This window comes from Bidens hawaiensis, unplaced genomic scaffold (assembly GCF_021521415.1).
Source record: "Bidens hawaiensis isolate Kalapana, Puna unplaced genomic scaffold, B.hawaiensis_p1.1 tig00003237_1, whole genome shotgun sequence".
In the NCBI taxonomy this organism is placed as follows: Eukaryota; Viridiplantae; Streptophyta; class Magnoliopsida; order Asterales; family Asteraceae; genus Bidens; species Bidens hawaiensis.
Genome location: NW_027491176.1, coordinates 269,555 through 282,895, shown reverse-complemented (window position 1 = coordinate 282,895; position 13,341 = coordinate 269,555). Strand labels below are relative to the sequence as shown.

General features: G+C 31.6%; 2 protein-coding genes across 2 annotated transcripts; one reads left to right on the top strand and one right to left on the bottom strand.

Annotated features, from left to right (window-relative positions):
- The first annotated feature begins 1,259 nt into the window (after window positions 1-1,259).
- LOC143622585 (putative 3-hydroxyisobutyryl-CoA hydrolase 3) lies at window positions 1,260-4,666 on the top strand. Its single transcript, XM_077093688.1, has 11 exons — window positions 1,260-1,322; window positions 1,716-1,779; window positions 2,405-2,484; window positions 3,040-3,208; window positions 3,289-3,374; window positions 3,460-3,590; window positions 3,744-3,804; window positions 3,899-3,997; window positions 4,072-4,173; window positions 4,274-4,315; window positions 4,463-4,666. The coding sequence occupies exons 1-11, from the start codon at window positions 1,263-1,265 to the stop codon at window positions 4,598-4,600; spliced, it is 1,032 nt and encodes a 343-aa protein (XP_076949803.1). The 5' UTR covers window positions 1,260-1,262; the 3' UTR covers window positions 4,601-4,666.
- Window positions 4,667-6,781: 2,115 nt separating this feature from the next.
- Window positions 6,782-12,144, bottom strand: LOC143622631 (VIN3-like protein 2). Its single transcript, XM_077093721.1, has 4 exons — window positions 11,981-12,144; window positions 9,707-10,373; window positions 8,599-8,894; window positions 6,782-7,804 (listed from the first exon to the last, which is right to left on the bottom strand). Exons 1-4 carry the CDS (start codon window positions 12,000-12,002, stop codon window positions 6,885-6,887), a joined length of 1,905 nt encoding a protein of 634 aa, XP_076949836.1. The 5' UTR covers window positions 12,003-12,144; the 3' UTR covers window positions 6,782-6,884.
- Between the last annotated feature and the right edge of the window lie 1,197 nt (window positions 12,145-13,341).

Below are 13,341 nucleotides of genomic sequence, written 5' to 3'. Positions count from 1 at the left end.
GGTTATAACATCTCATGTGAAACAATTTATCATCAAACCATAAGTATATTATTAACTTTGATACAATAAAAAAATATAAATTCAAAAAATAAATAAATATTAAAACAAACAATATAAAACAACCCCCGTAATACGGGGGATAAAAACTAGTATTATAATATTTATTTAGTGATTATTTTCATTAAGCTTAACCTGAGTTATGAGCTAATTAGAGATAATTATTAATGAACCGCTTTTATTATTTTAAATGTTATCCTTTTATATTATATTTTAAATGTTATGGGATTATTGTCATCCAATGTGGAATTCGTTAAATCAAAACTCATTTGATTTGATATATTTATTATTTTCTTAGACACCACATTCGACTTGAAACTTCAACTTGTCCTATAAATACATCCCTTTTGATTCATTTGAAAATCTATCTCACCATTTTCATGTTATTATTCTTTAATAAACTTTTCCGGCGAATACTCACTCATGGCTTCATCTGTCTTTAACAAAGAGGTAAAGATGGTACGCTGGTTTCAAATCTTTCTAGCTCCTACTATTGTTCTTAAACGTTTTATTTTGTATCGAAAAGAACCCGATAACTAAACTGTATCGCAACTAGATAACACTACAAAATGTGCATTTGTGTGATGAAAAAAGGGTTGGCCACCGGTTGTGACTACAAATCATAAGATTTGCAAAATTAACAACCCACACCAATCCGGTCACAAAATTTAAATATCGATCGCAAAGCTGTCGCAACCTATGAAAAACAAATAAAAATAAAACAAAAATCAATAACACATCAGTCCATTTAAATTTATTTTCAGAATACCCAGTTTTCTAGTAATAAATTTGTGCAACTAGGATTTATGTTCTTATTATAACCTCGGTGGGTTCGGGTTCAACCTGAGTGGAAAGTCATATTTGGTAAATAAGGTTCAAAAGGTTTATCGATCATACAGGGTGCATATACATAACAGGCATATATAAATTATTGTATGTTAAATCTTTAATTTTCGGGTCGAGGAATTTAAGAAACCGTACGCATCTCTTGTAGAATTACCATATGAAAGTGTAAAATATGTTCATAACGGTTGGTTTTCATTTTTTAGGTAACAATGGAAAGAATATCTGGTGGGATGAAAGTGATATTAAACAGACCAAGAAAGCTAAACGCCTTAAATTACGAACTCGTATGTTTACTTTTCTTGTTAATTTCTTCCTTATATGTTACGTATAAAACGATTATCGTTTTGCAGATTGTTCAAATGTTAAGGATGTTTGAATTGCATGAGAACGATCCCACTATCAAATTTATCATTTTAAAGGTAACAACTAACGACTAACTATCTACAACCATTATTATATAATCCTAGATATGTCCCATTAAATATATCTAACTGCGAATAATCAATGTTAAGCTCTTATTCTTTTAATATGAGTTGCTCTACTAATTATTTTAGGGGGTGTTTGTTGAGCTTTTAAAATTGTTTTTTTTTGCTTATATACTTTTTGAAAAACAAATGCAACTTTTGAAAAGCTTCATTTTGAAGCTTTTAGAATTGTTTTACTAAACACATTTTACTTTTCAACAAACAAATAGCAAATAAACAAATTTTAAAAGCTCACTCAAACACTCCTTAGTTATTATTTTTTTTTTCTTTTTAATTTTTTTTACTTTAAAACCTCTAATTCATGTGGTTAAACTTCGTACTTAACAGGGAAATGGAAAAGCATTTTGTGCGGGTGGGGATGTTACATCTCTAATAACGCTTACGAGCACAGGTACATAGTTTTATCAATTATTATATAAGATTTGTGATTACATATATTTAATCACAAGTTTACATGTATATAAATAAACAAACTGGATATATTTGTGATACCTAAATTACACATGTAAAACTTTATGCATGTATAAAACTAATTTCTATAATTATAGACATAACTCATAAGCTAGCAAGAAGCTAGATCATAAGGTATTTGATAAGAGCTAGAAACGTAGATTGCATATACAACAATTATTCCAATGAAACTTTATTTTACATCAAATGTGATGTACTCGTTGATGTTTGGCGAACACTATTAATGTTTCTTGTTGAAGAAATATGGAATGGATCCGGGTTTTTTTAAAACGTCAATTATTTGTTTAAAAACACAGTTTGAATTAGAAATATTTTTAAATGTTAATTCAAAATAATAAAATATGAAATGAAAGTGAGAGATGACATCTAGTAAATGAAGAGTTTCATTTTGAAGTATATATATTTTCTTAATCGACCAATACTACCCATTTTTTCTTTAAATTAACTATAGATACCTAAGTTAATTAATAAGAGATGCATAATAAATTAATAAGAATTTATCTTAAACTTACCTATATGCTATTTTGTTTTCTTATATTATCAAGGAAATTGGAGCTTCGGTGCAAACTTTTTCCGGAAACAATACAGTCTAGACTACTTACTTGGAACCTATAAGAAACCACTTGTAAGTTAATCACACTTTTACTGTATTTTCCATAAAATCTTGTATCCATATATATGTATTTACCTTTGATCGATGCATTTTATCATATATATATACATACATGATAGTGATTAAAGGGATTGTACAACAAAATGCAAACAGAAGTACGAGATTGTGTACACAATTACGCAACTTATATAACTAATATTACGCAAATATTTATATAACTATGCATAGTTACAAGAATTCTCATATTTTTTTAAAAATTCAACAATACTATACAGATTAAACATAAGCATTAATGCCTTAAATGCAATGTTTATATACAAAAGATGTTGCATTTAATTAATAAAATGGTGGATTTAAACAAAGAATGAACAATTATATTCCTTTTTAGTATTTTTTTATATATAATTAATTACGAAATTATCATTGTCTTTATTTTAAACTTTTATTCATCCTCATCAATAGTCTAGATTGATTTTGTACAATTTAACCAAAAAACTACTTTTTATCTCATATGTGTGTATATCAGTAATTCATTGTATGTGTTATTGATTGGCCGATAAACCATAGATCGCTCTTATAAATGGAATAGTAATGGGAGGAGGAGCTGGATTGTCTATGAATGCGGCATTTAGAATTGTGACAGAGAATACGTTATTCGCAATGCCAGAAACATCAATAGGATCAGTTCCAGATGTTGGTTCCTCTTATTTCCTGTCACGACTTCAAGGGTTTTTTGGTAAACTTATTCCTAAACTAGAATTTTATATATGCACACACTTTTGGTCTCTATTTTAACCGTTAATGTCCAATCTATAGGCGAATATGTGGCACTCACTGGGGTGCGATTGAATGGACTTGAAATGGTTGAATATGGTCTCGCGACTCACTATGTGCATTCGAAGGTAATTTGCTTAGCATATGATAGTTAAAGTTGTCTCATTTTGTCACAATACTAATTAATGGTTTGATTTCTTTGAATTATAATAGCATTTAGCTTCACTGGAGGATGAACTTAGCATGATGGCTTCATCAGATGCAAAGAACATAACAAAAATCTCTGAAATTATTAACAAGTATGCAAATAAAAGAGACACTAAGTTAGAGAACGCAAATTCAAGGTAGCTAACTTTTTATTCTTCCATTTTCGTATGCATATCGCTTCACGTGTAGAAACATATATGCATATGTATACATACATGTACTTATTTATATATGTATCCACATACTTACATATACATTATCATGCTATACCAATGTGTATTCGATGCTAGGCTTGAAATTATCAACAAATGCTTCTCAAGAGAGACCGTAGAAGATATATTATCAGCATTGGTAAGTTCAGTTATAAATTAAACCTAATTATTTACTATTTCATGGAAAAAAAACTTCTAAATATTGATTATGATTTATATTTGCATTCATTCAGGAGAATGCAGCTGTAGAAAGCAACGAAAAATGGATCTTTGATGCAATAAAATCGATGAAATCGACTTCACCTCTATGCATAAAACTTGCATTGAAATTGGTAACCAAAATGAGTTCAAATTAAACAAAATCAATATAATGAAATATGCTGAAGTTATTTTTATGTTTTGGTAGATTAGAGAAGGTCGATCACAGAAACTTGAACATTGTCTTGCTCGTGAACATCTTGTTGTTAGTCATCTTCTTCGAAGAACTGTGAATGGTGATTTTTACGAGGTTTGTTAATCGCAGATTAATTTCCCATGTTCATTTGTGTGTTTATAATGTAAGTATTGTTGTTTGAAAATAGAAGTAATGAGAACTTCACTAATTGCAGGGTCCAAGAGCAATGCTAATTGACAAAGATAAAAAACCACAGGTAAGATCTCACAACTTTGGTTTCTATGTTTGCAAATTATAATTATTTGATTAAAATGAACAAAAATTTGTATTAGTGAAATAGTTAGTTTAAAAGTTGATCATTTAACGACCGAGTATCTTTAGCGATTCTTTCTGATTTTAACAGTGGTCACCTTCAAAACTAGAGCAAGTGAATGGGGAAATGGTGAACAGATGTTTCTCCGCAATTGATGATGAAGATTGGCAGCCATTGAGACTGTTTGCAAGACCAAACCCGAGCCACGTTGCGCTGTCAATGATCTAGCAACTTAATTGTGTGGCATTATTTCATATCGTGTTTATCTACAAATGTCCACGAATATGTTTCATGGTTATATTGCTAATGTAATGGCACTATATTCTAAATAACTAAATTAACCAACTAAGTTCAGTATCAATGGGTTGCAAAGAATCAAATAAAAAAAACAATGTAAAAAAAGTTGAAATACTGAATATAGAAAGACCAAATTCTAGTCATTGAGACCTTTTAATGATAGACTGTAATCTAATAACTTCTCTAAACATGAAGTTATATCAAGTCATAGATTGGGTCCTCGATTCTAAAGAATATTATATGTAATAACTAATATATAAAAAGAAAAGAAACAAACTATAATTAAATAATAATATTGTTTCAGTAAAGTCACTCAAAACCACACAAGCTTCATTTATTGCTCTATTATTGTGAAAAAGAAATGTAAATGTTAATTTCTTTTATAAAAATTATTATGTGACTTTAACCAAATATATATGGAATCTAGTTTTTTTTAAATATTTGTTTTTTTTAAGCTAATTATATTGAGCAGTTTTAAAACTCAATTTTTATTTAATGATTTTACTCTTCAATATTGCTTAATACTTTTGGTTTTTTCTTGAAAAACATAATCACACAACCGAATTATCCCTTCATTATCCCTGATTTTGTTTATGTGAGGCCCATTATCAGTTTCTGTTTCAAACCCAATATATATGCATGATCAGGCCCATCCATACAAGATTGTGAAATCACCACTTAAAAGACAACCACAGGTTACTAACCTCGAGTTACAATAGAAGCACTTTTGCATTCGTTTAACAGTAAATGGATTATAGTTGAACAATTCATAGCATGGTAACACCTGTTACATATGATTATTAACATTTGTACACCTTGATAACATAACCCTTAGCCACTTGAGAAAACACTCGTTCCCACTAAACTACACATGTTATTTGTAATTGTATGGTGTTATTTGTTAGGAAATAGTTTGCATCAATTTATGGAGTAGTTTTAGTTTGATATTCAAAACTTGGAAATTGGAGGCACCGTTTTAATAGATTAGACGAACCATTATACATGCGTAATTAGGTCATGTGAATATGGATGGAACACTAATTGTACAAATTGCTCATATGAATTTAAAAAATAAAAATCCCGATAAACAAAATAAATGAGAGTGAAAATGAGCAAGCCGGCAAGGTGATAGACACAGAATGAGAGAAAAAAAATGGTGCCGTAGGGGCAACCATTTTGTACTAACTTTTAAACATTTATAAAAGGTTTTAGTTTAGAAGTTTTACGAACTTATCATTTAAGTTTAGTTTAACGCCAACCATTTATGTAGGTTTTATTAATTTTGTAGCAAGCATTTTAGTTTATGTATAAACTTTTCAAAAATTTTGACCACTTAATACTTTTTAACGATCTGAACTTTTTATCTAAATATTTTCATAAATATTTGAACTTGAAAAACTAGTTTGAAAGCGCAACTAGATCACATTCTCAAATATGGCTATATGAAAGTTGCCGTTCGGAAAAAAAATAATAATATGGCTATAATCGATAGACATATACATATACACATAAAGTGCCTAGTGTAACATTACACGGAAATAAACATGTTATATAAATTTCAACACTTTTTTTGTACTTAATGTATGCATCCGACTCTCGAATTACACAGATTCATGCACATTTGTCCATCAGATATTTACATACTCGATTTTCATAAAATCAATTAATAGCAATAAAATTAGCCAATAATAATATCATCATCATCATCATCATCATCATCATCATCATCATCATCGTACTCAGTATATCCCACCAATAGCAAAGCTATGGTAGGGTCTGAGGAGGGTAAGATGTAGGCAGCCTTACCTCTACCCCATAGGGATAGAGAGGCTGTTTCCGGTGAGACCCCCGGCTCGATAGTAGTTTTGCATCAAGCCTTGGACATAAGGCACATAGCACTCAATCATCGGGACACCAGCTGATCGGTGCATGTACCCTTATCTTTCAGCTATCAACGCCACTACATGATGCCTGATTAACCGTCCGTCACTTTTAACGTTATTTTCACGAGATTAGTAAAATAACGTCAAAATTAGTGCAATTTCACTTTTGCCCACCCGAGGGTTCACACATATATACATCATATGTGCGCACCGCAAGCTAGGCTAGCCAATAATAATATCATCAAATGTAAATGATCACAGTTTAAATCAAGAATATAAATAGTGATAAATAATCAAGATTAGACTTTCCTAACCTTGATTTCAATTTCAATTCAATGGAAAAGCTTGAGACAGAGCCCTGATGAAGAACATGTCTTGTTTGTAATCACATCATAGAAAGTATCCACAAGCTGCCCTGCAAGTGAAGCTGGATCCTCCATTAAAGTATCCACAAACACTTTGACTATTTTAACCTCCTGTTGACTTGCCCTCAAACTGTACCAAGTTAGAAACTTTTTCCTAAAACCAGTGTCCACGTGTCCTTCACATTCCAACCATCTGATTATTTTCACATAATACCCGAAATCCCGGTCATCCGACTCGTCCGGTTCATCCTCATCAAGATTCTTTTTTGATGACTTTCCTCGCGCTTTTCTTGCCAAGATCGAATCTTTAACGCTTTCCGTCTTGCAGGGGGTGATCGGTAACTTAGCAGAAGTAGTGGGGGCAAAAGGGTCATAATCTTTTTCATTATTTTCATCATTTATTGAATCTTTAATACTTTTCTTGATGTTTACAACATCAGTGGTAACAACCACCTCTTTGTCCTTCCGTTTATTATTATTATTATCATTATTAACAATATTATTGTTTTCATCTTCGACTGATGACGGATTCGAAAGGCTGCTAGAATTCGTTGGCGGGCTTTTTTCATCATCGTTTGTCGTTTGAAACGACATTTCGTTTATTCCAAGTTCGCGTGTGTTTTCAAAGTGAACAACTTTTAGAACATATTGTGTTGATGGAGTTAATCCCGAGAGCAAGAACTTGGTACAACTTGGTGCGAATAATGTACAAGTTGGTTTTGTAGGGTATTCTGTTTCTTTGGCTTTTCGGTGCCATAATATGTATCTATGTGTTGTGCCATTCTCTGTGACGGGTTGATCTCTGGAGTCCATAATTATAGAAATTGATGTGGGATAAATGTTTTCAAATTTGACAATCGGTATCAAAATTTTGGGATCTGCTGCATCTGTAAATAAGAACATCAATAGATTTGGTAACGGGTCAAAATGGGTTACACGGGTTGGGTTGAGTTGACCATACAAACTATCAAATAAGTTAAATTTCTAACTAATAATTCGTGTGCCGAATATAAACACGATAAATTTTATTATTTACTCATCGTTTCGGTAGTCTGGACCGATTATACCCGTCTCCATTTAAAAGTATTTTCTTAAAAGAAAATAACATTTTAAAAGCATATTGTAATTTTTGTTGTTGAAAACTCAAGATATTAGATTAATAACAAAAACCATAAACATGATGCGGTCGGTTTGACTCTAAAGCCAAACTTTGTTTCCTTTGGAATGGAGTTAAGGGAATAACCAAATAAGCAAAAATATCTAAAACACAATATAAATTAGGTAGAAAAATCAATGGATCGAGTAACGGGTCAAAATGAGTCAATTTCAGCACATGCCTAACAGGTCGGGTCGAGATAACCTTAAAATCTTTTTGTCACCAAGTTAAACTTCCAAAAACTAATTAGCATGTCAAATATGATCACAAAAAATTTAGATAATTTAATCGTCATACGATCCTTTGACCTGTTTGACCCTTTTATATTTAAACTGCTTTTAAGATCAAACCATCTAACTCATAAGTTCAAAGTCAACTTTTTTTATTTTTGTTTGTTGAAACACCATAAACATGAAAAGTTGAGTTGAATGTGAAGACAAATCCATATCAAGTTTGACAATGAGCAATTCGGTTTGGGAAAATATCCAAAAAAAATAAATAAATAAATGGGAGAGAAAAACATACCACTAAATGCCATGTTAGAGAGAACTGAATCGAGTGACTCGACTGCAGAATCACAAAGCTTTTGAACCTCTTGTCCAGAAGAGAGCCGGTTGACTATACCTCTAGCCCGTTTGACCGGCAAACCAGTCAACGGGCCCACATCCGCTTCGAGTTTCTCCATTGCTTCGTTCACAATTTCATGAAGGTTTTGGTACTTGTGGGTCCCGGCTAAGAGCTTTTGGCTTAAAGAAACGCGATAACACAAGATGTCAACTCGTCTAGTGTCCCTTGCTATTATCAATTGTTTTCTCAAGCATCTGCATATGCTTAAGAGTTTTAGATCACAATGAGCCCAATTGCTTAAGCCAACACTAAATCTATATGCATGAAGATAACTCACTAAAATAGTTATTAAATACGAAATATATAAACATGTATGACAAGTCAAATGGGTCAAATGGATAAAATCTTAAAAGTTTCATCTTAACAAGTCAAACGGATTGAAGTCAACCGATGACTACTTTTAGCTTATAAACCCGTTGTATTCAACCCGTATTTAAACTCAAACGGGTCAAATGGATCAAATCTAAAAGTTCAGCTAAAAGGGAACAAGTCAAACAGATTAAAAGTCAACCAAAGACTGTTTGTTAGCTCATAAAACCGTTGTATTCAACCTGTTACTATAAGACAAAATGCCAAATATATCAAATCGAAAAGTTCAGCTAAAAGGAAACAGTCAAACAGGTTAAAGTCAACCAAATACTATTTTTGGCTCATAAAAACGTTGTATTCAACCCGTACTAAAAGTCAAAATGGTCAAATATTTCAGCTACAAGGGAACAAGTCAAACGGGCTGAAAGTCAACCTACGAATAATTTTAGCTAACCGTATCAAATAATTTTACCTACTAAACGGTAAGTGTATCAAATCTAAAAGTACAGCTAAAAGGGAGCAAGTCAAACGAGTTGAAAGTCAACCAAATACAATTTTTAATTTATAAAACCGTTGTATTCGATGGCCCGTTTAAAAGAACAAGTAAAAAACTTAAAAGAACAAGTAAAAAACTAAAAGATGGCCCGTTTCAATTCTAACCCGTTAACTAAGTTACCTAACACGAAAAGATTATTACCCGAGTAAATCATTCACTTTACCACACGATACACAATAAAAGCTCCCATCAAGTCCTCGATTCTTCCCATCTCTCAGAATCCCCGATTTCTCATGTTTTAGCGCACATTCAAGATGACACGTCATCCCACACGACTCCCCAACAAATGGTGGATCCGAACCGCAAATCAACCATAAACTCGGATCCTTATTATCATCAAACTTTTGACAAATACAACAAGAACACCTTTTACAAAACTCCCAAGCTTCACTTAACTTGGCTCTGCAGGCCGAATTCTTGCAAAACTCGACATTATTCTCATCCAAATCCACAAAATTATGATCCGATGCAATGTTTAAACGATTCGAGTGCTCGGATTTCCTAGGTCTTTTGGCATATCTTTGATGATCACTTTCTGATGATTCAAGATTTGTCATAATATTATCATCTTCTTGTGATCTTTTTTCGGATACAATTTTCAAAAGATGTTCGATTATTTTTAATTTTGTTAATCCGGTGTATTTTCGTTCCTTTCCCATTTCTGCACAGAGGATTTGGAGAATTTCTTGTCGGCTCCAAGATTGTAGGAGCTCGGGTGCACCGTGTGACCATTCGGATACCTCGTACACGATTTCTCGTTTTTCTTCCATGCTTAATTTACTGCATCTTGATGGATCAAGAACAAACCCTGAATAAAAAATTTCAAAAAGTATTATAAAAAATGGAGATTTAATTTAACAATGTTGTAAAGTTGACCAAATATGAAAGCTTTCTTATTAAAGAAATGTAATCATTTTGTTATGCTTATGTCATAGCCACAGGAAACCACAATGAATCAAACTTTATTGTTTTTAAGTAATGATAATAATATTAATTATTATGTTTATGCCAGTTGTGATCTATATGAATTGTAAAAGTTCATATACTCTATGATTATATATATTTTCAAAGATAAAATAAAGAAATGCTGCAGCAAAGCATAAACCAAAATAGTTGACTTAAAGCTGATAAAGACAGCCTAACCATTTACAGGGTTGTGTTTAACCATTTTTATCCAAAATAATGTTTTTTTTCCTACTTTAAATACACAAAATAGGTCAATAAGCTTCAGAAAAGTCATGTTCTAAAGGCATATGAACTCAAACATCTCTAATATCAAACCAGAAGTCAACATAGGCGATGTTTGGAAGCCGATTCTTGCAATTTCAAAAAAACAAAATCAGATAACGAGTAGATTAAATCTACGAAAACACAGGAAAATCTACATCTGTAATATAAAAGGAAACAACTTTTTACATGTTTCTTTAAATCAGATTATAATATAAAAAGAAAAAACTGATCAACTAATGACCCTTACCCTTATTCCTTATCAACCACTAATAATACCAACTGCAAGTTTACAATACAAATATATATACTAAACATGAATTTAACATTATATAACTTCAGAACACTAAATTATTGCAAGAACAAAAGAAACAAATCTAAATCTTGTAATTTTCTTCTATCAGTGGCCCATACTTTTATTAAACATTTTATTTCTAATAAACAAATGTTTATGTTATTTTATATAAAAAATAACCATTAAACTAATTTATTCATATTTATTTTATCTATTTTAAACGTTTACATACACATGTTTAGAAATATAACCTACACATGATTTGCAAATGTATAGTTTACACATATAAACCGATTTTGTTTATACCTTTTAAATATTATAAAAATTGCATTTTAACCATCAAGTTTACATTTAAAAATATTTCAAGACTAAAAAAATGAAAAATTAATTTTTTTTAAAATGAAAATAGCAAAAAGAATAATGTTCTACCCAAAGTACTGTTAATGTGTATCTATATCTATATCTATATATCCTACAAGTACTAACAAAACCTGGATAACTCATGTTTTTATTGTGAATCTTGAATCTGTTGTTGCAAAATATAAGTTCCGTACAGAAGTTAAAAAAGTGGACAGAGACAGAAACTAATAATAATCAGAACAGGACCAATAATTTCTGTGAATTATTATTAGCTGGCAGATGATGAGAATCTCGAGGACATAAAAAACAAACATGCAGTTATTATTTATTAACAAACAACATATACATATACATATATATCAATCAAACTCAGATCCGATTAAAAAGGCCACAAACCCATCAACAAAAACCAATCTTTTTTCATAAAGATCAAATCTTTACATCAAGAAAATACAAACCCAGATGGATAATTGAATGAATCAAAAAACCCATCAAGGAAAATATATAATTTACTGATTTAGTGATTGAATTACCTTCAAAAGAGCAAGAACCCATGATGTTTGTCAAGAACAAGAACCCATCATCACATTATAGTAATAAAGGATCCATGAATTGGGGTGTTTATGGCATGTTATTTAGTACCTGATTCAAGCTGAAATAAAGTGTATGCTTTTGTGTGTGTGTGAGAGAGAGAAGAGAGAGAGATATTCGATGAGAAAGAAAAGAAATCCAAATATATTTGAGGGAGAGTATTGGTTGGGGTGAGGGATAAAAGCATTTACAAGAAAAAAAAACATATGATAAAAAGAATAATAAAGGAATATTAAATGTTAAACGGCTGGTTCGGTTTTAAGATGGACTATATTCTTATAATTACCGGTGTCAACTAATACCGGTATGAATAAACGTAGTTAAAGAAAAGTAGATGTATAATTATAAGCAAGTATTTGTACTTGCGTGTTGTGACGAATCGTGTTAAATATGTTACATCTTTAAAAATTGCCGAATCGGTTACAAACATGTGAGAAAGGAAACCATTTACAATGGGAAATTCGTAAAACTGAAATCGTGCAACTTCTTTAAATCTAAATTAGCGAAGTTTGTTGTATGTTTGACCCAAAAGAATGAGATTGACTTAGTGTTACCCACCAAACCTGTTTTTGAGATCGGTTTGTTGTTGAAAATGTTATTATTCTCGCTCTCCAACCCACGCGACATGTGGTTGCAATGACTGTTTGGACCACGTGTCTTTTTTTGTCCTTTGGTATCTCTATCTTATCGAATAGCTCTGCGAACTACTTTAGTGCCCGGCATTGGTTGTGGTGGGAGACCTTCATCTAGTCGAGTATAATTCACCAGTCCCACTAGGCTGAGCTGCAAGACCAGACAAATGGCTAGCAGCATCTGCCTCCACGCCAGACAACACACAACTGTTTAAAGCAACCAAAATATCCTTGATGCCAAAGCTAACCTCGTTGGGATGCGGTTCAAAAAGGCTTTCCACATGAAACTTTTCAAATCCAAGTGTATGGTTCACCTAGATGTTCTTGCCCGTCCTCAATCTCCTTCTAACTTATTTTATTGTGACCTCCTACAAATTGTATTGTTAGTCTACCGTCAATCTCATGAGTTTATACGAATGTCTTTAGCCTTTTTAAACTTCTCTCTTAACCTATCACGATGTCAAGAGTGTTGTTTGTATGATATTTACTTGTCAAAATGATTTCTAACAAGTATTTAGCAAGCAAAAACCAGCCACCTTCTATTGGCATCATTATAATGTCACACCAAATAAACCCAAGTCTTTAGTAAGCAGACACTAGCCACCTTCTATTGGCATCATTATAACTTCACATTGGATAAATCCTTAAGCAAAGATTTCATAGATAAATAG

Coding starts and splice junctions, on each gene's coding strand:
- LOC143622585 (XM_077093688.1), top strand. CDS start 1,263: ATGTTAAGGATGTTTGAATTGCATGAGAACGATCCCACTATCAAATTT. Junction 1,323..1,715: donor TCAAATTTATCATTTTAAAG/GTAACAACTAAC, acceptor CGTACTTAACAG/GGAAATGGAAAAGCATTTTG. Junction 4,316..4,462: donor ACAAAGATAAAAAACCACAG/GTAAGATCTCAC, acceptor TGATTTTAACAG/TGGTCACCTTCAAAACTAGA.
- LOC143622631 (XM_077093721.1), bottom strand. CDS start 12,002: ATGGGTTCTTGCTCTTTTGAAG. Junction 10,374..11,980: donor GGGTTCTTGCTCTTTTGAAG/GTAATTCAATCA, acceptor TTTTTTATTCAG/GGTTTGTTCTTGATCCATCA. Junction 7,805..8,598: donor CTCTAACATGGCATTTAGTG/GTATGTTTTTCT, acceptor TCTTATTTACAG/ATGCAGCAGATCCCAAAATT.